Below are 25,529 nucleotides of genomic sequence, written 5' to 3'. Positions count from 1 at the left end.
TCTCTTTCTTTTAGGGGAAAAAAATGAAAATTAAAAAACAAAAAACCAAATAGTTTCTCTCCCGTTTTTTTTTTAACTTCTTCCATCGAGCAATTTTCTTCCTCCCTCCCTCCCTCGCTTAAAAACCAAAGAAAAAATATTATCACAAATCTATAAGTTGTATAGCGTTTTTCATATATATATATATATGGTTTGATTTCGAATTCGATTAATCTTTACAACGATTTTTATTTTGTCTCAATCTTGGTGCAAAGTGATTTAAAATTATCGTACAATTACTATTGGGCAAAATCCGTAAATACAGAAAGAATAAAATGTCACGACACTGAACAACATGTGAAATAATGCACACGCGCTCGGGGGAACTAAACTACTCTCTCTAACGCTTCCAAAAATATATCCTCTAAAAATTATAGAAAGTCCACCAATTCCAAACAAGTGTCCTTTAAAAATTACAATAAAGTGTAAAAATTAAGACTATGCCCAAAGTTCTTTGTGATTTAGTTTAAATTTTCGGTAGCTTTTGAGCTACCACTAAAGGATTTTCGCGTGTTAAAATCTTTTTGCCTTCCGACTTGAAATTATAGGAACAATTATGTGCTTCAGCGTAACGATGCTGTGGGCAAAATACTTTCTCACAATGACATTTCATGACCATTATCAAACCCAACTTTTTATTACACTCGGCACAGCGCAATTTCCCTCCGGGGGTAGATTTTTTCGCGGGTGTCGAATCTGTTATCGATACGAATGTCATTGTTGTTGTAGTTGATAATGTCGTATTTGTTGTTGGTAAGGATTGTGATACTGTTATAGCAGAGATAGGAATTTTCGTCGGTTTAACAATCACTGTAGAAGTGTGATGTGACGATTTTTGGGGCGCCATTGGAGCACTATTTCCTGTTGCAGATATCGGAATCTTCGTGGGTTTAATGATCACTGATGTTGAAGGCTTTTTAACCGCTACTGAATTATTATCAATGTCTAATTCCGATAATATTAATGAACTGCGACTTGCATCTCTACTATTGTTTGCACTTGAATTTGACAACCGGTCACTCATGGACAGCAAGTTGAAATCATCGGTGAAGCGGTCCAGATTCATATTGAATATACTTTCATCGGACGGATACCCAATTGGAAGACATTTATTCAATGACCGGGCACTACTATTATCCATACAGCCTCTAATAAGGTCATCATAGGTCAAATTTGAGAAAGGATAAGGTTCATCACAACTACTCTCCTCTTGTAGTCGTTCTCGCGATAGCTGATTCCGTACAGCTGTGCTCTCGCGTTTCTCATTACCACCCGTATTGTCCCAAAACGGTTTCAAATCTGGAAAACAACTCCCAACCGCATTTCTATGACGTTCATTCTTCATTCTTAGAATTTTTGTTCGATCTAAATTCTCATAGCTACGAACGAAATCTAAAGATCCATTTGTGGTCCGATGTCGGGAAAATGATGACGGTAACTCCTGGCTTGCACTTTTTGATGAATTTTTCTTCCTAACACCATTGAATAGCTCTAGATCAGAAGTGCTACTTGAAAGGCAAGCGTCATTCAAATTCGAGTAGCCACGACGATATTGAATAGGTACCGCGTCCAGTCGTGAAGTATGAGTTACAGGATTATAGTTAGTATTAAGTAAAGTCGGGCTACTTCCAAACATCATCCGAAACTCATTCAATTCTATTGATTTTGATTTTGAATCACTGTGCAACGTACAACAGCTTGAGTTGAAAACATCCTCCTCATCGTCACTAGACGTTAAATCACCATTGATGAAATTCAACGACGTCGCTGACGGTTGTGACTGTCGATCATCTAATTCAGCTGTTGTATTCCAATTACTGTTATTTATATCTAAATTTGATGCAATTTTCAAAAATGGACCACCACTAGTCTGTAAACAATTATCAGTCGTTGTCATCGTTGACGTTCGATCAGTCTCCAAATCTGTAAATTCTTCATTCAAAAAATTTAATTCTAAATTATTTAAACTTAAATCTGAATGATGGCGTGGATTCCATGGGGTTTCTATAATTGAATTGCTTGTTTTCGGTTCCCTATCACATGCTGTCGAATCAACAGCCGAGCCGGTTGTTGTTAATTTTGGATAACTCTCTAACACATTTTTCGGTGACTCGCCACGTATTGTAAGAGTTTCTAGTTGTGGATCAGATGAATGAAATGATTCTACTGGTGAATCTTCACGTATTAGAAGCTTAGGCAATTCATATTTACTTTTCACTGTAATGAAAAGTCATACACAGGAATTAGAGTTGCAATGGGATGTTTTCTATTCACAACGCATGTATTTCTATAGTTTATGAAGTAATCAGTTTATATAGTTCTGCAAGTATGACTTCGCCGTTTGATTAACTTTATTTTGTACGTTAAATACGTATCCTAATTCAATTTTTATGAAAGAAGGAAAAACAATTTTTATATTTTTAATGAGGATGCTGGGAGTCCTGAGTCCACACCCACTTGACGACGGACCGGACCACTTGGGAAGCAATTTACTTCCTCTCTTGTGGACCACGGACTCCTTTTTTTTGTGTTAAACACTCTAGTTATTCAAGAACTGACGGTGTCGTCCAGGGTAGAGGTAACTCATCAGACGCTGCCTTACCTCTGCCCTGGGAGAGGATGTGGACTCAGGACTCCCAGCATCCTCAATAAAAAAATTCACTTCGGCCTGATTTAGCTCTGAACTTACGACGGATTTCATTTCAATATAATTCGCACTCATGTCGTGTTTGCGATTATATATAAATGGAGCGATTACCACCTGTCACTACTTTGTCGAAAAATACCTCCACTCGTTGTAGTTGAAACCCCGGATACTTTCAAATCAATTAAACAATCCATATCCCGCGCACTCCCTCACAACTACCTGATCAAGAAATCAGATTATCACCGGAAGATTACTCAACCACGAATCCTTGTGGAGAACACTAAATTCTTCACATACACCCTCCCGTCTGAGAAGATGACCAACCTCATCCTCCGAGGCCTTGATACGACGTTCTCCCCTCAGAAGATCGTCGAAGGATTGAACGCTCAGGGAGTATCAAGTACCCTGCACGCTAAACCCTTTGCGACAACCTAGGCAAAAACAAGTTACGCGAAGTAAAGGCCATACAACACATGATTGTCCGCTTCGAACATATAACAAGTCGGGAAACCGGAAGCTGGACGCTTCAGGTACGAAAGGTTTTGTGTATTTCTTAGTACGTAGCACGTAATATATATATTATGTGAGAGTATCCACTTTCGGATGATATTGAATTTATAGCCTTTAATTTGCAAAGAAGCGACAACTTTGACGTATTATAACTTTGTTAGTAATAGTGCGATTTGCACCAAACTGGTAACATCATGCTCTATGTTACACCCTATATTGTTGCGAAATTTGGTGGTCCTAGCATGAACTTAAGGGGGGTTTTGCAGCGAATTACTAAAAATTATAGTAATATACTATTATTAACTTTATTTGTGCAGATATCAGTGTGGAAGGTATTTCGGAGCCCAGGCACCATATAGTGGCAGCCTCTCGATTTTTTTCAGATTTTTCGGTTGGGTAGTTTCTGAGAATGGCCCCCGTAAAGGAATGGTCACTTTCAATCCCCCGCACTCCCCACATTTCCAACAAATGTCAAAACTAAGACCGTTTTTGAAAAGTACTGACCGAGACCTTTAATTTGATACCCCACATGACTATATTTGATGAAAAAAAAAATTACACCCCCCTTTTGCATGTATGGGGACCCCCCCTTAAATTCGACGTACGAGGATGTAACTCACTGTATGCGTGAGCGTTCACAGTTCCCACCTTTCTACCAAATTTGGTGTTAATCGCTATAACCGTTTCCGAGAAAAATGCGTGTGACGGACAGACAGACAGACAGACAGACAGACAGACAGACAGACAGACAGACAGACAGACAGACAGACAGACAGACAGACAGACAGACAGACAGACAGACAGACAGACAGACAGACAGACAGACAGACAGACAGACAGACAGACAGACAGACAGACAGACAGACAGACAGACAGACAGACAGACAGACAGACAGACAGACAGACAGACAGACAGACAGACAGACAGACAGACAGACAGACAGACAGACAGACAGACAGACAGACAGACAGACAGACAGACAGACAGACAGACAGACAGACAGACAGACAGACAGACAGACAGACAGACAGACAGACAGACAGACAGACAGACAGACAGACAGACAGACAGACAGACAGACAGACAGACAGACAGACAGACAGACAGACAGACAGACAGACAGACAGACAGACAGACAGACAGACAGACAGACAGACAGACAGACAGACAGACAGACAGACAGACAGACAGACAGACAGACAGACAGACAGACAGACAGACAGACAGACAGACAGACAGACAGACAGACAGACAGACAGACAGACAGACAGACAGACAGACAGACAGACAGACAGACAGACAGACAGACAGACAGACAGACAGACAGACAGACAGACAGACAGACAGACAGACAGACAGACAGACAGACAGACAGACAGACAGACAGACAGACAGACAGACAGACAGACAGACAGACAGACAGACAGACAGACAGACAGACAGACAGACAGACAGACAGACAGACAGACAGACAGACAGACAGACAGACAGACAGACAGACAGACAGACAGACAGACAGACAGACAGACAGACAGACAGACAGACAGACAGACAGACAGACAGACAGACAGACAGACAGACAGACAGACAGACAGACAGACAGACAGACAGACAGACAGACAGACAGACAGACAGACAGACAGACAGACAGACAGACAGACAGACAGACAGACAGACAGACAGACAGACAGACAGACAGACAGACAGACAGACAGAACATTCCAGAGGACGCAGAACATCTCTTTTTTCACTGCCCCAGATTCGAAACCCAAAGGGCTACATTAGAAGCTACAACCGGGGAGCACTTTACACCTGAAAATATCATGGAGCTTATGGTGAAAGCCAAGGGGATATGGACCGAAGTTGAAAAAGTTATTACAGCCATCGGAAAGAAGCTTAGGCAGGAGGAAGTCATCCGAAAGAATGAACGCGAGAGGAACACGAATGTTGACATGAGCGCAGAATAAATTCTGATCCAGCCCCGCGACGTAATACCAAATGGGAGTCCCGCGGGGAGAGTGGAAGGAGAAGGAGGTGGTTTTAGTGGGTAAGAGTCCCACATAACCGTGTGGCAGGAGCCTGCGGTAGCTTTTGAAGCTTTCCACCTTCCATCGGAAAAAAAAAAAAAAAAAAAAAAAAAAAAAAAAAAAAAAAAAAAAAAAAAAAAGACAGACAGACAGACAGACAGACAGACAGACAGACAGACAGACAGACAGACAGACAGACAGACAGACAGACAGACAGACAGACAGACAGACAGACAGACAGACAGACAGACAGACAGACAGACAGACAGACAGACAGACAGACAGACAGACAGACAGACAGACAGACAGACAGACAGACAGACAGACAGACAGACAGACAGACAGACAGACAGACAGACAGACAGACAGACAGACAGACAGACAGACAGACAGACAGACAGACAGACAGACAGACAGACAGACAGACAGACAGACAGACAGACAGACAGACAGACAGACAGACAGACAGACAGACAGACAGACAGACAGACAGACAGACAGACAGACAGACAGACAGACAGACAGACAGACAGACAGACGGTAAACCGATTTTAATAAGGTTTTGTGTTTACACAAAACCTTAAAAAGTAAGCAAGTGCTACAATGCAAAAATTGCCAGCGCATCGGACACGCGGTCACCAACTGTCATCTTTGCGTGCGTTAAATGTAACCATCTACACGACCCTGACGAATGCGCCAAAACGGTCGAGCAGGCACCGAAGTGCGTTAACTGTGGGGGCAACGACCCCACCAACTACAGAAAGTGCCCACGGTTTGTCCAGGTGGTGGCAAGGAGAAACGCATAAAAACCTGCGCCTCTAACCCACCCTCTCTCGCCTCGCTGGTCGCCCTATCACAAATCCAGCCTTCACCCGTCCGTCTGTGTCCTTCGCCGACGCCGCACAAAGCGGAACCTCTTCCCGTGCACACAACCGCGTGAACCAACCCACCACCATCTCCAATCCAGACTTCCTTGAGTTTGCCAGGAAATCGCAAGAATTCTTGCAAATGTTCAACTCAATGGTCGGTATCTTGGTATCCATTAATGGACGTTAAGATAATCGGGTTGAACTTTAACTAACGAGCCCACAGACATGAGTTCGAGCTTTTCCTTGGCGAGCACAAATCCGATAATAATGGGCAAAAAAAATCCGATCGGTTAAGTGCGCCCTACTTAATCTCGCGTAAGTTCGTTATTTTAATTTGAATTGACAAGCAAATGTGAAGTATTTGTCCCGTTAGATTGTAGTTTGTCGCAGTGGTAAATTTTTGAAGTGACTTTTTAAAAAAAATTCCGGCCCAGTGGGTGCACTGCCCGGAAACAAGGTTCTGGAAGACGAGATCGGTTTAAAAGTTCATCGGACATTAAAAAAGAGCTCAAGGATTCCATTGGGAAAAAAGTTGATGCATCAATGGTTCGTCAGAGGCTCAGAGAGGGCGGATTTCATGGTCCCACGTCTCGCAAAGGACACTTTTAAATGGAAGAATGGAGCATCGCTATTTATGGGCAAAGGACCACGAAAATTGGACCCTGAAACAATGGCAAACTGTAATATTCTCCGATGAATTCCAATTTAATATTTTAGGGTCGGATGGGATCCATCGCTTATGGAGAAGATCAGGTGAGCGATTCAGTGTATTCAGATTACAGTACACCAGCGGGTGAGCAGGATGATCTGGGGTTGCTTTTCGTTTTATGGTGTGAAAGGACTTTCATTAATTGATGAAACAGTCAATGGTACAGCCTATACACGAATCTTGGAGGAGCATCTGATACTTTGTATTGAAGAGCGATATCGGTATTTAAGTGGACAATTCTGCGATCTTTCACAGGCCCCGTATTGTAAGTAGTATTTTTTTTATTTTCCCCAGCTGTTTTATAAGAAATATTAAAGGTTTTCCAATTATTTAAACTTTTTTTGCTTTGGAGGTGCGCAAGTTTCTGGTCAGTAGAGCAGCTGACTTGGGCCGGGAACAGCATGGATTTAAACCCCATAGAAAACTTGTGGGCACTAATTTTTTTTTTTTTTTGGAGTAGGGTAGGTGAATGCTTTTACGCACAGAGTGTTGGACTCCCGCAACAGCACGCTGGCCGACTACCACCTAAACACCTCCCTGTCATCAGAGAACTAGCCTGGAACCGTTTGACACCTTACTTCGGGCTAGCCCTCCCGCTCTCCCGGCTTTGGGAGCCTTCAAGTCAGGGAATTCCTTTCACCAATGGGAGGGGAGGGGAGGAAGGGAGTTGTTAGTTCAGGAAACCCTTTACCGTCCGATCCCTCTGCCGGTCGAGTTCAATCTTCTTCGTAGTAGAAGAGCCCGAACATAATGCGCAATACGATTCCAGCTGCCAGCACTCTTCAGCATCTCTCTGACAATGTTGTCCGGAGAGAGCTCCCCTGTGTCTGCATAAAGCCGCTGGCGGAGCCCGTCCCACCTCTCGCAAGAGAAGAAGGTGTGTTCAGCGTCATCCGCCACTCTATTGCAGAACACACAATCAGGAGATCGCGCTTTCCCAACCCTGTGCAGGTAAGACTGAAAACCTCCATGCCCACTTAGAAGTTGGGTAAGGAAGTAATCAATCTCACCGTCCTTTCTGTTCAACCACGGGTCTAATTTGTCGATGAGCCGCGCAGTCCACTTGCCCCTTGGCTCATTTTGCCAAGAAAGTTGCCACTCGTTAAGGGTGCGTTGACGTTCTTCACGGACAACCACTTCTCTTTAAGTTTTCGCTCTTACGGCGATAGATAGCTTTGCGCTCCTTGGCAAGGAGGGCAACGGGGATCACTCCAGCAATCACCATCACAGCCGGTTCGGAGACGGTGCGATAAGCAGACGCCACTCGCAAAGCTCCCCGCCTCTGCACTTGAGCGAGGCGTTTACGATGCACCTCCTTGTCAAGGGCATCAGCCCATACCTCCGAACCATAGAGAAGGACGGACTGCGTTGCTCCCATGAGGAGACGTCTCCTAGTTGATATAGGGCCGCCGACATTCGCCATTAGCCGACTCAAGGCCGCGACTCCTGCTGCAGCCCTGTCCGCTGCTGCTTTGATTTGCTCGAAGAAGCTCATCTTCGAGTCGAGCATTAAGCCAAGGTATTTAATCGCTGGTTTTGACTCTATAGTCAACTCGCCGATCGATATGGGACGCAAGGTCGGGATTCTCCTTCTGGTCAGGATGACTACTTCGGTTTTTTCCAGCGCAAGGTTGAAACCGTGAGCAGTCATCCATCCGCTTACGCGTCGCATCAATATGCCAAGTCTGCTTTGCGCCTGTTCAACAGTACGTCCGGCAACAAGTGCCGCAACGTCATCTGCATAACCGACCAGGCGCGACTCTTCAGGCATATCGAGTCTCAGCAGACTATCGTAGGAAGCGTTCCAGAGGTCCGGCCCTAGGATGGATCCCTGCGCTACTCCCGACGTGATTTCCATCCTCCTCTGACCCTCTAGCGTCTCATAGAACAGGGAGCGGTCTTTCAGATAATCCCTCAATATCCGCAAGAGATAGCTTGGCACGTGAAAGGAGTTCTCTAGTGTGCCTAGCATATCTGTCCATCTTACGGAATAGAAGGCATTTCTGACATCAAGCGTTATGAGGAGCACTATCCGTCGAGATCGGCGGCTGTGTGCCCCGGCTCGATTAAAAGCATCTGCGACCTCCATAATAGCATCCACTGTAGATTTCCCTCTTCTGAACCCGAACTGCCTTGCGGATAAGTCCCCGGCAGCACGGATTGCTTCAGCGAGTCTACCCCTGATGAGTTTCTCGAGCACTTTTCCGGCCGTGTCAAGCATACACAGCGGTCGGTATGCAGACGGGAGCTCCGGGTCTCGTTTACCCTCACTGATCAACGCGAGTCTAGCCACTTTCCAGCGAGAAGAAAAAATGCCCTCCTTCAAGCACGCGTTGAACGCTTCGAGCAGCAATTCTGGCCGTTGGCGGAACACCAGTTTGTAAACTTCTGCCGGGATGCCATCAGGACCTGGCGCCTTCCTGTTTTTCATAGTGAGAACCGCTTCTTCGAGTTCTCCCATTGTGAAAAGGGGGCAATCCACGAAGGTTTCCGCGCTGTTTACATCAACCCGTACAGGGTGTCTGGGAAACAATGCCCGCACAATCCGGTCCATCTGGTCGGTGCTCAATATGCAGGGCTTCCGCAGAACCCCGATTTTCCAAGTGACAAGATTATAGCCAAGTCCCCACGGGTCATCATTCACCTCATTAACAAGATTTTGCCAGCCGCGAGCTTTGCGTTTATTTATAGCGCTGCGGAGTCTTCTTTTTGCTGATCTATATTGTGCCTTTATGGCGCATGCCTCCTCGTTGGCGTACAAACGTTGTGCCAAACGGCGGAGCTTATGACACTCCTTCCGTAGGTCGGCAATTTCCGCCGTCCACCAGTACATAGAAGACTTGTCGCGTCGTTATCAGATTCATCACTGAATTTACGACGGTGTCAGCTGCGACACCACCACCCCCCGGAGTGCCCCCCCCAGCGCGGCCCCACCTGCTCCAAGAGCTTCGACGAACCTTCCGATGTTCACCTTCGCGACATTCCACATGCAGGGGGAACGTCGTGTTGGTGCTCGCCGGCAAGTAGCGTCAAACACTTCGAACGCAATGTACTGATGATCACTTGCCGAGAAGTCTTCTAGGACTCGCCACCCGTCCACCGATGATGCCAGAGATTCCGACGCAAAAGTGATGTCGGGAATGCTTCCTTCACAACCTGGGCGCCGAAACGTTGGCGTGGATCCGGTGTTTAAAATTACGAGCCCGGTTCTCGCCGCCATTTCCAGAATCCGTTTCCCTCTGGAGTCTGATTGAGGCATGTCCCATTCAAGAGCCCTGGCATTAAAATCACCGCCAACCAGGATTCGTCCCTCCGTGCTCGAAACGGCGTCCTCCAGAGCATCAAGCCGGCGCTGAAAGTCCGGAATCGACTCATTCGGCGTCAGGTAAACGCTAAAAAACGTTATCCCTAAACACCGGATCCAGACAAATCCGTCCCCCCGGCCTTCGGCAAGAACACGAAGTCGAACGTCGTCCCGAACCCAGATGGCAGCAAATATTAAAGGTTTTCCAATTATTTAACCTTTTTTTGCTTTGGAGGTGCGCAAGTTTCTGGTCAGCTGCTCAGAAGACGAAAAGCCAACATGAGCTTGATTTAATCCTCTTAAGGATGTGGAATGATGAATTTGACCGACATATTCTGCAAAATCTTATTTCATCAATACCAGCGAGGATTAGAGCCGTAATGAAGAAAAAAGGTGGTGCAACGAAATACTAATTCAACATTTATCAGTTTGTTTAGTTATTAAGTAAACAAAAAAATTATTGTGATACGACGAGTTTTGTGATTGATATGAAACATAAACCAAATTTATCTATTTTTCGTAGACTAGTAGACTAATTTTAAATAAAAGTCCCTCCTGAAAAATTTTACATAGTTTTTTTGCAAAATATCAATACACAAAAACCCTCATATTTACTTTTTTTACCAGCTCGATATTTTTTTCTTAAAAATCAGATTTTCTTAATGATCGGATTTTTTTGCCCAGTACTGTAGTTCTATGTGAAACTAGGTTGAACTATATATATAATCCTTCCTTTCCCAACTTCAACCTCTTCCGGACTAGAGCGGCTAATCACGCAAATCAACCCACTTCCCAATATTTTCAAATCAATCCAAACCACACTAATTTCCTTCGAATCCCAATCAACCTTGGCCTTCTTCGCCTCTGTTTACTGTCCCAACGAATTCCTCGACAATGACGACTTTCTTCTCATCAATTCCCTCTGGGCTTCTCAACGCTGCCCTCCCGGTAAACAATGGTCCCTGATTATCGGTGGAGACCTCAATGCCGGACACCCGTCCTGGTTCGATGCACGGTCGAACCAGAACGGGGACCAGCTCCACCTTTTCCTTGCAACCTCAAATCCCACAATCAACCTAGCCCATTTCAGCCCAGTCCTTCCAACCTACAACAGATCGCACTACCATACCTACCCAGACCACTTCCTGATTAGCAATATCCTGGCTGTTATTCTCAACCCCAACACCTTTCCCTTCCTCGAAACCGTCCCCGGCGACCATGATGCCATAATCCTTCGCATCAAACTCCCGGACAGAGTCGTTCCCGACTTCCAGCACGCAAACTGGAAACACATCAACCTGGCCCTCAAAACCAAACTTCAACCTCTCTTACTCCTATCCAACTGTACAGTTCCCAACGACTCCATTGACCTAACGGTCGATCAATACACCGAAGCAACTGATCCCAACCTCTCCCTTAAACTACCGCCATCTAATCACCCTGCCCGACGACATCCTAACCTAAATAGATACTCTCCGCAATCCTCTCACCTCCTCTCCGAAATCCGCGAACTGAACAGGTCCCCCCGCGAAAGAATCCTCACCCTACACACGCAATATCTCCACAACCGCCTCTCCAACACCGTACTGAACCCTGGTACATACAAGGAACGCAAGGAAACCAGCCCGCGTTTGGGAAAATCAGTCCAACAAAACGCTATCCTACCCCAAAACATCCCACCCACAGAAAAACGTCCTCGTTCACCACTTCCTCAATTACGTTAGCTGCGTTGCTTTGTAAGCTCCCGCATTTTCATAGTTTAAAAAAATCTACCCTCCGTGATGAACGAAAAAAATAGGATTGGAGGGTTTTATTTAAACTATTTATCACCTTTGTACTCGATAATGCCTTGTTTGATAATGTTCAGACGCAACAACAGATTGTTGATCAGCTAAACGTGACTTGATATTAAATGGGCAAGATACAAAAAGAAAGAATATGGGTGTCATATGAACTAGAAGACCCATAGTTACACGGTTGGACAACCGCTAGCCATATTAACCGCGTCTGGCGGTTAGCCGCGCCGAGCAACCGCCTAAACGGCTGGCCGCAAGTGCGTACGTCCTTACAATCAAGTTTCACTAAGGGCCTGCTTTTTTATGGCAATATGCAACTGCGCATACTAGTACGTACTAGACCGCAACAAAATTTCAATCGCGGCGGTTGAATGAAGACCAACGCCAGCCACCAAACTGACTATACGCACCGTGGCAGTTGTACTCCTCGATCAACGGCCAGAGAGTACATGTGGACTTGACAGGCATGAATTTCGACACGGAAAAATTTATACTGGAAATTCAACAGCGGAAAGTAATTTAGAATTGTGCGGTGCAAGCATATAAGGGCTCATACGCCCTAGCGGACAGCCGTCTATTCGGTACGTCAGACATGGTCGAATGTCGCGGCTAGTCGTAAAACACGGCTGAGGTGACTAGCGGTTATCCAACCGCGTGGAGCAGCCGAACTGTCGAACAATAAGGGTAACGTCTGATGAGTTGCCTCTGCCCTGGATGAAACCGTAGCCGTCGTCATTTACTTTTTTGATTGTTTGGGTGCTCAGCTCAACAAGAGGGAGCCGTAAAAGTGGGAACAAGCTGCTCCCCATTTGGTCGGTTCCGACAGTGAATGCGAACTTAGAAATTTTACTTAAATAAAGTTTATAATGGAAATGAATTCTTTACCCCTAAAAACGGTGGCCTCATACTTGCATAACTAATACGATATTGTCCAACAACAAATGAAAATTATGTCCATGAAATTCAATCTAAGGAAACATTAACATACCTTCTGCAGACATTTTATACAATCTAAATGATCCATCCAAGGCACTATTTGTCGTTGAGCCACCATTTTCCAATTTGAAATCGGACGCACAGCCAGAGGAGTCAACAGAATTCAGTCCAATTGTTTGTTGCCTATCTATGAAAAGTTTATTCTCAAATCCATTCGATACCGGTGATGCGTTCAAACAATTAGCACGTTTCGGTAAGCGCATTTCACGTTCATGTTCGATACCAACAGCTTTCGACGACAAATCAGCACCAACAACCTTTGGAGGCGTTCCCGTGTCATTTTGTTGTTGATAACTGGCAAATTTCTCTACCAGATCTTGAACCGACTTCGAAGTGCTTCTTTTCTCCCCACCACCACCACAATTGTATGAACTCGCAAACAAATGGTCCAGAATTGATGTTATCGAATTGTTTGTGGTCAGTGGGCGATTAATTAATTCATCGCTATTTGAATTGTTTGTGTTAATTGTTTTGAATGAACGATTTCGTCGTATATTCTCACGCAATTTCGATCGTACTTCTTCGTAACAATTATTTGTGGACTTACGCTTGGGTCGATTTATTGCCAAATTACCAGCGCTGCTTTTCACCAAGTTCGTGGAGTGTGCAGGCAATTTCCCATGGGTATCGTTACTATCGGAGGTTTTACCAAGCAAATTATATGATAAAAGAGGAGGTGATAAAGCGTGCATTTGGAATAATTTCTCGTAATTTGATTTTGTTTGTGGTAGGGGTGGTGGCAGTCTATGAGCAATTGGATTGATTGTTTTGTTCAAACCGAACTTGTTTACTGCACCACATGACTTTTTCTCTTCTTCAATGAAATTATCACATAAATTCCCTATTCGATCAGACTGCATCAATTGCGAGATTATTGCTGTCTGATATTCTGCCGAGGTGGTTTCACGCACACTACAATCGATTTTTTTAGCCGGTTTTGGTTTAACAACTGGTCCGTGAGGATTCACTTCTGTTTGTTGGTCAATACTCGATAATTGCACTTCCCTGTTTCGATCTATATTTTCCTGTTGTGACATTGTGCCTGGTACCGATGACACTGAATTTGAATTTTTCTTCGGTTTTGAATTGTTACCTTTCAGCTTCTTCTTTAAATCCAGTTTTGAACGCAGCTGATGCATTTTCTGTAATACACGCAATATTAGTATCAATTAGTGAACCTCATTTTCTCCAACAAGGTGCACAGCTGCTTACCTCAAGTGTCTGTAAGTTATCCTTTACCCACTGGTCATCTTGAGTATCCGATGTGGAATTGGGGGTTTCGTTCGTCTTTGTTGTTCCGTAGTTTTTACGATCTGATCGAAATTTCATAATACGGTGAAAGCTCTTTTTATCTTTACAAAGCAAGAATTTAAATCCTGGTGTCGATATCGTCAGAGGATCATGCCTAGTATGAGAAAACAGCATAGTTAGTAATTCAAGCGACCACTTCATGTTAGTTATTATTCAAGTTACCTTGTTGTGTTCAGAACATCACTAATGTCAAACCAATTATCGCAATCCGGTAAATTAATCACTCGCCGAGCTGATACCGGACCGCCTTTCATATCAAGGACTAATTTTAGACGCGATCCATTCCCCAGTGGAATATCTTTCATTTCGGTTGCATCATTCAGTTCTTTGTGATTGTAAAGAAGATGCTGCTGACCGATAGGAATTCCTGTAAATAATCAAGAAAATATGTAGTGACATTTACTAGGCGAACCAAGTAGAAACGGATTCGATTAATTTTTTCTACATCCAAACAGAATGAAATTTGGTAAGCGGCAACTCCTGCAAACACTAGGACAAACGGATTAGGTAAGGATAGCAAGACTTTATGAACAGTGAAAAGACTTTGGACTAAACTAACATCTACAATGTAGAATTGATCAATAAAATTAAGCCTCTGTCCCGTTCAGAAGTGAGGCCGGTGCAGCCCAATATATTATCCGAGGTTGGTACCTTTCTGTCTCGGACTCTACAATTGTTTTTTTTAAGTTAGCAAAACCTTTGTTAAGAAGGAGGACATCAAGAAAATGTTGGATCAATTTTTTGCCAACAAAGATCAGAAGTTCTATGAGCGCGAAATAATGATTATGCCAGAAAGATGGCAGCAAGCATAGAGAATTTGTAAATCATCCTCTGAGGTCCTCAAAGAATGGTTTACCTAGTTTCCAAAGCCTGGCTATAGCTAGAGTTGCACAATCGCAAAGAAAGTGCCTTAGGATTTCTTTCTTCTAAGCAACTAAGGCAATGTGAATTGTAAGGTATGCCGAGTCTGGCGACATGGTCTCTTATAGACCAGTGCCCCGTGTAGATCGCCATATTCTTAAATGCATTTGCACCCGTCTCGCACAAGAGCTCTCGCGATCAAATCTTGGCATAGGCGAGCCAAATTGACTTGGCGCAGGTGGCGAGCCTTCACTATCTAAGGTGCGCTGCTACTAAGTAGTGCAAGTAAATTCCAACCTTAACAATTGCTAGCGGGGCACAGATTGTACCCATCGCCGGACTCCTAACAGCGGGGCCCCGGTAGTCCGCCACGAGGTGCAGTGAGGAAAACCCTGTCGGCCAAACCAAAACCGATTGGCCAAGAACCTCCATGTGGTGACACCAGGAAATGCTGTACTTACTATGGCCGTAATGTAGTAAGCGAATGCTCCAAGGCTTAATCAGGACAATGAAACCCCAGTCTGCACGGGTGAAGTGTTTTTAGGTCACGAAACCTTACCAAGGGTATACTGGTACCATTTGAACCACCACATGTTTCAGGAGAATTCCTCTCTCATATGCGTTCGGCTCGTTTATAGTGATTGGTCTCCTAGTGGGTGTTTCATGGGGTTAAGGTTACGTCTAAGCGGAAAGAGACGCGCTGTTGCGTTTCAACACAGGTATCAAAAGCGAGGAATAAACGAGCTCAAGAAACTGTGGCCGCTCAAAAGCCTCTTCTGCCTATCAATTTACATCCCATGAAGAACACACCTCTTGGACACAAGGTAAAAGCAAAACTGAAGTTTGCTATAAGGGTAAAACGTCCAAAACGGCGACCTAGTTGTATCGTTCCTATCATTCACGAAGTGGTTCGAAAAGAGCATTTCAGCAAATAAATACGAAATATGTGATTTGTCCTAACCCAGACGAACGCAATGTGCGGCAATTCCGTAGACTTCCACATTTTGGTAGAACATAAATTGGAAATTAGAAGCAGCCATTAAGATAACGAACTTCCGAACAGCAGCTGCACATACACCGCTAATTTCTGATGTTTATGCTAATGTTTTGAATGTTACGTCATCTTTGAGAAAATCAACAATGCTTGCAATTTCGGGTCGAATAAAGCACAAAGAATAATGCTTCTTTCATTGCGACCCGGATCTGTTGTCAATAGCACACCTGACAAGTGTTGCTTACTCGTGTTTTTGGTCTTTATATCCTTTTTCTGGTGCGGCAAAGCATGGTGACACCTGCTACATTCTAGACAACGGGTTTCGCTGGTGCACTTCCTCCTCGAAAGAAGGATTCTTATGGAGTGGAACCAACATACTGAAATATTATTCAAGTTTTCGAAACTCGTTAGTGTGTTAATATATCTCACACGATTCTGTTCGTGGATTTCTGCAACTTCCACCGCCGTGTCAGTGTTGTCATATTGTTCGGGAACAGAGCCTGCCATACGTTCAGTTGTATTTCAATTGACTGACGCAGTAGATTTAGGAGTTGTATCCTGGATGTGCATAACAAGAGAGGCGCTGACATCGGCCTTGAAGGGGATCACCATCTGAAGGTCGCTTAAGTGTTGCGTCCGTCACTTCCTGTTGGGGGGGTTAGAGAGCTGCGATGCGTTAAGTTCAACATGGAACGCTTGCATGGCCCAGCTGTCACTCGGCAGTGAGAGAGCTATCTTGCTCATCGGACGGCAGGTATACTGAGTAACCCACCTGGGAAAATCGATGAGCATTGAGCCGCCATCAAAAGTGCTCTTTTCTCGGATACTACACAGTTTGTCGGCTACGTCCCGAAGGGAGTGCGGAATCGTGGAAGTGAATCAATGAACGGAAGGGGTTGAAGGCTCTACTGACGTAACGACTGAGCGTAACGCGCTCGAACTCCAATACCGAGCGAAATCCCGAAAAGTTTAGCGTAGTATGCACCGTGACAAAAGAATTTGCTGTTGCCCTGGTCAGGGAGGCGGAAGATACCGAAGATCGCAATGATTTCAGGAATATATACCGCATCACAAAAAAGCTTGTATGTTGTCGCAAATCTTTCCATGGTCCTGAGCAGGACGTCAACGGTCGACTTCTCATCCACGATGATGAACAGAATGAAGAGGTAAAAAGAACACTTCACCACGGTTCTTAACCGTATGAGATTCGATGAAGTTTCTCCTCTTGTGGATGAAATGGTTAGTCACCCTAAAATGCGGATACAGACTGTTCCTCCAAGCAGAAGAGAAAAGATTTCAATCATCAATGCCCTCAAACGGAGTAAAGGTGCTGGGCTTGGCGGTCTTCTCGCAGAGAATTCGAGACCTTTCCCAGAGAATGGAAGAAGGGGACGATCGTCAAGATCGCATTAAAGAACATCTCGGAAGCTTGATCGGCTCCTGCATTGACTACCTCCAACCTTCTCCCTCCCACCTTTGTGATTTGTTCTCACATTAAAGGTTAGTCAATGTACACTTTCACTTAAAAAGTTTGGATGCATAAACAAGCTCGATATTTGAATTCCTTATGAACTTGAAGATCACTTAAGACGGGGCAACAATCGCATTGTGGGCCACGCTATACAGTGAAATCCACTCTCCCAAGATGGCCGATGAATGGGGCCACCCCAAAGGTATTTGGCGCAGAACAGTAGAGGAGTGCTGCGAGCATCTTGAAGAATTATGGAGAGAGCTGAAGCGCATTTCAATCGCAAAAAATGTTGGTGGCTAGTCGGTTTCGATCGCAGGGTGGAGGTGATCTCCTCAGACGTTGCCTCGTGCCTCCACCCTGAGGAGCACCGTGACGGAAACCGACTACAGGTGACATTTCGCTCTACTTTGCTTAATTCGAAGCTCGACAAGGACATCAATTATTTTTCGAAAGCGCCAGGTTTGCACCTAGACTGATGGATTGGTCATGAACCTGACATCTACTGAAGTAGAGCAAGCTGCTGCATAAATTAGTGCGGTTGCCATTCACTAGATGGCGTGTGACTTGAGATCATGTAGCGAGATAGTAATGACATGACAGCACCAACATGGCAACGCCTTTCAACAGCTGATATGCTCAACAAAGTAACGTCACTATGTGGATCGGCAAGGATATAAATTCGACGCCATCCGACTCTTTTAACACTCTTTCTCTCGACCTTCTCGGTGTTTGTTGAATAAATGGGTAGAACCTTAAAAACATACTTTTTCATGTTTCTACATTGGTGACCTCGACGACTAGAGTTAAAATAAAAAGTGCAGTGATCTTAAATTTCCATACGTTTAATCGACACCAAGCGCGAGTTTCAAAATGGCCACTGAATCCAAATCGCCAGAGACGCCGAAAACATCCCTTCAGAGTGATTTCCTGCCGCCGATAGCTAATCGACCAGCAGGCGTATTCGTGGAAGCGGCACGCATACAAAAATTTCCGTCATTTTATCGACCCGACCCGGCATTTTGGTTTGAGCAGGTAGAGGCTGCGTTCCACACTAATCACATCACGTCGGACGAAACCAGATTTAAGTACGTGATACAATTTGCCGAGCCGGAAATCCTTCCGCATGTGATCTCGATAGCACGCAATCCTCCGACAACAAATAAGTACGAAGCCGTGAAGGAGAGGACATTGGCAGCATTTGCAGAGTCCGCCGAATCCAAGCTACGACGACTTTTCCAAGGAAAGAATTTGGAAGGAAAGAGATCATCGCATTACCTGCAGGACTTGCGAAACACTGGCGGAGAGCAGGTAACTGACGCCATGCTAAGATCGTTGCTACTTGAGCAATTGCCCGAAAATATTCGAATGGTGTTAGCGATTTCTAACGAAGCAGACGTCGATAAATTGGCGAAAATGGCGGATTTAATGATCGAGATGCAACAACTGCCTTGCATTTCCACTGTTCAGAAGGCGTCCACGGAAAATGATGTCTTGGAGCAAATGTTGAGCCGAATTGACCGACTGGAAATCACGACACGCAACCGGTCCCGATCCAAACAACGGAGCACCAGAAGGCAAAGATCAGGTTCACGGAATCGAGGGTTTTGCTTCTTTCATCAACGATTTGGGAATCAAGCGCGTAATTGCCGACCGCCATGTAAGTGGCAAAATAATTCCACGACTTCGGAAAACTAAATTCGTCGTCCCGAATTTCGGCGGTCGAGGACGACTCCTCTCACAGTAAACCCAGCCGATTATTAGTACTCGATCGGAAAAGCGGCATGCATTTACTGGTGGATACCGGTGCTGATATTTCAGTTTTGCCTAAAAACAAAAATCAGCACACGCCAATGCAATTTCAGCTTTATGCCGCCAACAATACGCCGATCAAAACATATGGACATCGCATCATAACGCTCGACCTCGGCTTACGACGACCGTTTACCTGGAGGTTCGTTTTAGCGAATGTTCGACAACCAATAATCGGTGTCGATTTGCTGCACCATTATGGCTTATTAGTCGACCTACGCAGGAGGAAGATAATCGACGAAAAGGCCAACTTATCCTGCATCGCAAAGCTCACCGACACCATAACTTGTGGTATGACAACACTGAAGTCTAGCGAAAGTTATCATGACATTCTGAGAGATTTTGTCGACATCACAATTCCATCTGACGGAGCGAAGGTGATGGCTCATGATATCTACCACCATATCCTGACTAAAGGACCGCCTGTTTCTGACCGACCCAGACGATTAACGCCCGAAAAACTGCGCGAAGCAAAGGCCGAATTTGACTACATGCTACAACAGGGAGTTTGCCAACCATCGAGTAGCCCATGGGCGAGCCCGTTACACTTGGTACGGAAGAAAAACGGACAATGGAGATCATGTGGAGATTATCGGCGTTTGAACGCTATCACCGTCCCAGATAAGTATCCCATCGCTCACCTTAGTGATTTTGCGCACAAACTGACACTTATTGACGATATTTAATCGACTCCGTGAATACGGATTATCCATCAATGTCGATAAATGCAGCTTTGGAACATCTTCTGCCGAATATTTAGGATATTTGGTGAGCGAAAATGGTATCAAGCCCCTTCCAGGACGAGTGGAAACCATTTTGAATTCGGAAAACCATCAACAATTGCCGATTTGCGATGATTTCTAGGAGCTGTTAATTTCTATAGAAAATCGTTGCAGAATGCAGCCGAAATTCAAGCACCTCTCCACGAGTATCTCATTGGTGCAAGGAAACGGGATAAACACAAAATCGAATGGAATCCACGAGCAGATGTCTCATTTGAAAAGTGCAAACAGCAAATTGCCAACGCTGCGTTACTACGACATCCCATTGAGAATGCACCATTGGCCATCAAATCAGACGCATCGGACACGGCTATGGGAGCAGTTCTCGAACAGTGGAACAACGATGTTTGGGAACCGCTCGGTTTCTTTTCGAAGAAGTTCTCCGATACACAACGTAGGTACAGCACTTACGATCGAGAACTCCAAGCAATCTACAGTGCAGTCAAGTTTTTTCGCTACATGGTCGAAGGTCGGTTTTGATTAATAACGGACGTTATTAATCAAAACCGATCATAAGCCGATAACGTTTGCCTTCCAACAGAAAGCCGATAAAGCTAGTCCACGGCAATTAAGGCAACTGGACTATATCGGCCAATTCTCGACCAATATCATATACGTCACTGGCGAGGAAAACGTTACAGCAGACGCCTTGTCCCGAATTAGTGCTGTTACATTGCCGGTTGCCATAACGCCCGAAGAATTAGCTACAGCGCAACGAAACAATGAGGAACTCCAACATCTATTGCGTTCTGAAACGACCTTGGATTTGAAAAAGTTGTGAGTTGACGACAAGGATACAATGTTGTACTGCGACGTGTCAACTTCCCAAATACGGCCGTATATCCCAATACTTCTCAGGAGGAGAATATTTGAGATTACTCACCGACTATCTCATCCAAGCGGACGCGTCACGAAGAAGCTAATTTGCCGAAAATATGTCTGACCTAGTATGTCCAAGGACATTCTCGAGTGGGCACGAACATGTCTAGCGTGTCAACGAAGTAAGATTGGACGACATGCAAAACCATCGCATGGCCAAATCGATATGCCGGACACGAGATTCAGTCACGTACATATCGATATTGTCGGACCGCAAACCAATCACAAGGTCACTCGTATGTATTGACTATGATCGATAGATTTACGAAATGGCCTGAAGCGGTTCCGATACGATCAATTACGGCAGATGTTATCGCAGACGCACCTACTATATTAACATCGGACCAAGGATCCCAGTTCGAATCCTTGATCTTCCAGTCGCTGACGCACTTAGTGGGTTGCAAAAAGATTCGAACCACTGCATAACATCCTGCTTCTAACGGATTGATTGAGCGATGGCACCGATCGATGAAAGCAGCTATTATGTGCCACAACAACCGTGAATGGGTCGAAGTGTTGCCAACGGTTTTGCTCGGTCTTCGTACAAGCGTTAAGGAGGATATTGGCGCAACAGCTGCTGACCTAGTCTATGGGACAACGATTCGCATTCCTGGAGAGTTCTTTCTTGACGAGGAAATGCCTCCCGATCCGAAATTCTTCGTTGAGAAATTTCGTCACCATATGACGCAAGTTCGTGCAACGCCAATCTCTCAACATAATAGAAGGAAGGTGTTCGCCCACAAGGATCTTTCTACATGCTCACACGTGTCCGTGCGGATTGATCGAGTGAAGATGCCGCTAGAGCATCCGTACGAAGGACTATATAAGGTGTTAGAAAGACTTTCCGACAACGTTTTTAAAATGGAAATTCAGGGCAAAGCAACAAATATCAGCGTCGAGCGACTAAAACCTGCCTATTTCGAAGTAACATCTGATCCAACGGAAACGTATGCAGGACCAAGAGCGAAACCAGCGAGTGAGAGGCGAGTAATATTCGATACGTAGTTTTCCAGCCGTTAACCGTCAAAACTACTCAGGAGGGAGCAGTGTAACGACATGGTAATGACATGACAGCACCAACATGGCAACGCCTTTCAACAGCTGATATGCTCAACAAAATAACGTCACTATGTGGATCGGCAAGGATATAAATTCGACGCCATCCGACTCTTTTAACACTCTTTCTCTCGACCTTCTCGGTGTTTGTTGAATAAATGGGTAGAACCTTAAAAACATACTTTTTCATGTTTCTACAATCAGTTCATGATGATGACGTCACAAATGCTAAACTACAATAAATTCAGAAAAATTTAACCTTCTATAATTATGATAGTAATAGTTGAATTGCATTCAAACTTTCCAGAATTGTGCCTTTAGTTATCATACTGGTGCCGAATTTCGTACTACTTCATTAACCAAGCACAGTATCCTCCAGATATGAGTGTGATTTTTCCTGTTTCTCAGACTCAAGTTGACATTAAGAGGAACGAGATTTGTGACGACTGAAGTCATAAGGGAAAATTTGCTGCGAGAGCTGAAAACCATACTTAAACAGGCCTATGAAAAGTGTATGGACAATTGGATTTTGCGTTGGCATCAATGTATAGCCTAACAAGGTGAGTACTTTGTAGCGGATAATAAAGATATTCGTCAAAATTTAAAATTATACGTTTTTTTTACAAATCTCGCTGGTGGCAGTGGAATTTGTATCGTGATTGGACGTCGGATACCAGTCGACTCAGCTGTGAATGAGTACCTGAGTCAAATCAGGGTAATAATCTCGGGCGAGCGCAATGCTGACCACATTGCCTCCTAGTGTACCGTTACGATCTTGAATGAAGTGCTTTAACACACTTCAAGGCCCTGATCCAACATGGATTGTTGCGCCAACGATTATTATTATTATTGATGCAGTTCAGATAAAGGAATATCAGGAGACAAAATTCAATTCAGACGTTTGCGTTTCCATCGCTACTCCTGCAGCCACGTTTCGATGGAAAATTGACAAAACATAGTGAACTGCACACTTAGTGCATTGAGGATTAGGAAAGGCTGCTAGTAACTACTCAGTAAGAGCGCCTTTTATCAAACAAACAAACAAGATGACAAAGGAGGCAGAAGGGCGAACATTTGTTGAAGGCAACAAACCCTTTTAGTGCATTGAACAATATGGTTAGAAGGGAACTAAATCAACTAAAGCCTTTCAGGTTATTTCAACCAATTTAATTTGCGATTTGATTTTCCATTGCTTGTCTCGAAAGCGCAGATAGAACTTTGAGCTCCGAGGTTATCTTTGTTCGATGCTCCAACGAACACACCAAACAATTGAATGTCGAACTAACTCTCCGCGAGCATTTACAAAGAATACTTGACACAGCAGCTCATTCATTACTAAAATGCATTTGATATTACTCTAGAACGGGATTGAATATTAGAGACAACAAAGGCATCAGTTATCGACTTACGGACAAGGCGGACAGAACTTGACAACATTGCACGCAATGTGTCACCGAAATTGCCGCATCTCACACGCCCTTGCCATCACAATTTTAGCTGGTTTGGCTGCTTCTTCCTAATCGCCATTCGTCTCACAGGTTAAATTTAGGTTTCTCATCTTTGCTTTTTATCAACCGTGGCTTCGCTCTCGTACGGCCGCCGCAGTCTCTGCCGTAGACACTTTTTACCAAATTAAGAATTTAAACGACGTAATAACATGACAAGAATGCAAGGCCTCATTCGGAGCGTGCGAGCGAAATTAATCAAGCCAGAAAGTGTGATTTGTTGCTGAATGGAGAAGCACAACTTCGACATTACTCACACTTATTGGTTTGGTGATTAGGCGATGTTGGGAAGATTTATCACGAAAATATTAGGTGAAACTGAAGAGATCCGGGTGTTTATTTGAAGGAGATCGAGGCTTTTGGAGCAAATTGGAGTGGATAGTGAGGGGGTTGAATGGAGACCACTTGCAGCTACCTAGTGGAAACTTGTCAGAGCCGTAGATGCCAAAACAAAACCAAATGCGAAAGTCAGTAACGCTCTCCGCAACATCATACGAATTGCGCCAGACGTGCAAGACCCCACAGTTGACAACATACCTTCATATTTCTGTATCCGAGATTTTATGTAGCCGATTGTGTCCTTGTCTGTCACCGTCACCTCGAACTCAGATCCCGTTAGCGTCTCGACGATTATATCATACTGCGGAGTCCACATATCTGCCGGAAAACCGAAATAAAAATAAATGAATTGTGCCACACAAAAATGAACGACGAGTCGTGATTCTGTCGTGACTGACGCGATTCCAGTTTCAGAAAAATTAAATTTTTTCGCTCGCAACGTACGCCGACGCCCCGCAACGCATCCACACCATCTCCCCGGTCCGAAAGCGGCGGACTCCACCAACTAAACACGTCAGCCCCCAAGGCCGCACGTCGCAGAGGCGCGGGCCAGATACGCAGCCACTTGGGGCCCCAAAATAGAGCTGCCAAGCCACCGTGCAAAATTGAACTTTCCAATCACGCAGCCTCGCCAGAATGTTCACGAGCCCCATCACAGCCACCAGGCCCGAACCGCACGTTACCTTCCACACGAACAATTTCCTTCAAAGTGACAACGAAAGCTCCGACAACCGCACGTACGAAATTCCTAAAATCCCTGACTACTGCAATGTGATAGCACTGCGCCCCGGCGACGGCAGCGACCGGAATTCGTCCCACTTGCTCACCGTCTGCTCTCGGCCCGATCGCTCGACCACCGATTTCAAAGTCCTTTTCGCGTCTTTTATAGTTTTTTGCCCACGTTCGGTTTCCGCCAGACACACAACCGCGGACAATGTTAATCTCGCGGAAATAATTGGAACGGGGACAAATTGAAACGCAATTTTCACGAGACGTTTTCTTCTCGAACGAGGCAAATCGTTTTCGCTTTCCGTCAACTTCGCCACTCGCCGTGCCGTGTACCGAACCGACCGATTTCAGCGACGACACAGCACTCCTACATGTACAACAGCCACCCGACAGTATACGTGTATGTGTGTCCCGTGCGCTGCAAGGGGCGCACTACTCGCGCACTGCTTTACCCGCACATCATACAACTGCACTTTATGTCAATATGCTACTCGGCGATTGCCAACCATGCGACGTCAAAAGCCTATCAGCGCGGTGCGATCCCGTGGATCGGTCTTTACTCGCGTATGCCAAACGCCCGAAACCATTGGAGGTTGAGAAATCCCGCGCAAGATGCACTTTCGAGAGGGATGTTTTCTTGCCTTGAATTCATGCGTTGCCTAAACCAGCTCAACCGAGAGCAATGCATGCACCGCGCGAATAACGTGCTAGCAAGCAGTAATCCTCCACACTAAAATGCAAATCGCATCAATTGGTTGCCACGAAAACTCCCTCTGACATTCCTCTCCCAGTAACGTCAAATACAGACTAGTTCAGTATATGTTGCAGCAACTTTCAGTTGGTAGAGGCGGGATCGCATTTTTTTAAATTCCAAATAAGAAATGTCATGGTTAGC

General features: G+C 44.9%; 1 protein-coding gene across 1 annotated transcript; it reads right to left on the bottom strand.

The window, feature by feature from the left end:
- LOC119653726 lies at positions 1-25,410 on the bottom strand. Its single transcript, XM_038058634.1, has 6 exons — positions 24,589-25,410; positions 24,104-24,223; positions 14,372-14,576; positions 14,111-14,303; positions 12,891-14,040; positions 1-2,256 (listed from the first exon to the last, which is right to left on the bottom strand). Exons 2-6 carry the CDS (start codon positions 24,219-24,221, stop codon positions 506-508), a joined length of 3,417 nt encoding a protein of 1,138 aa, XP_037914562.1. The 5' UTR covers positions 24,222-24,223; positions 24,589-25,410; the 3' UTR covers positions 1-505.
- Between the last annotated feature and the right edge of the window lie 119 nt (positions 25,411-25,529).

Source organism: Hermetia illucens, chromosome 4 (assembly GCF_905115235.1).
Source record: "Hermetia illucens chromosome 4, iHerIll2.2.curated.20191125, whole genome shotgun sequence".
NCBI lineage: Eukaryota > Metazoa > Arthropoda > Insecta > Diptera > Stratiomyidae > Hermetia > Hermetia illucens.
Note: the sequence above shows the minus strand (reverse complement) of the source record. Positions and strands in the feature narration are given on the sequence as shown.

Bases quoted from the DNA above. Each gene is read 5' to 3' on its own strand.
- LOC119653726 (XM_038058634.1), bottom strand. From the start codon at position 24,221: ATGTGGACTCCGCAGTATGATATAATCGTCGAGACGCTAACGGGATCT. The intron at 14,577-24,103 runs GTATGTTGTCAA...GATTATTTACAG, and splicing joins TCGGATACAGAAATATGAAG to GAATTCCTATCGGTCAGCAG. The intron at 2,257-12,890 runs GTATGTTAATGT...TTTTCATTACAG, and splicing joins GTATAAAATGTCTGCAGAAG to TGAAAAGTAAATATGAATTG.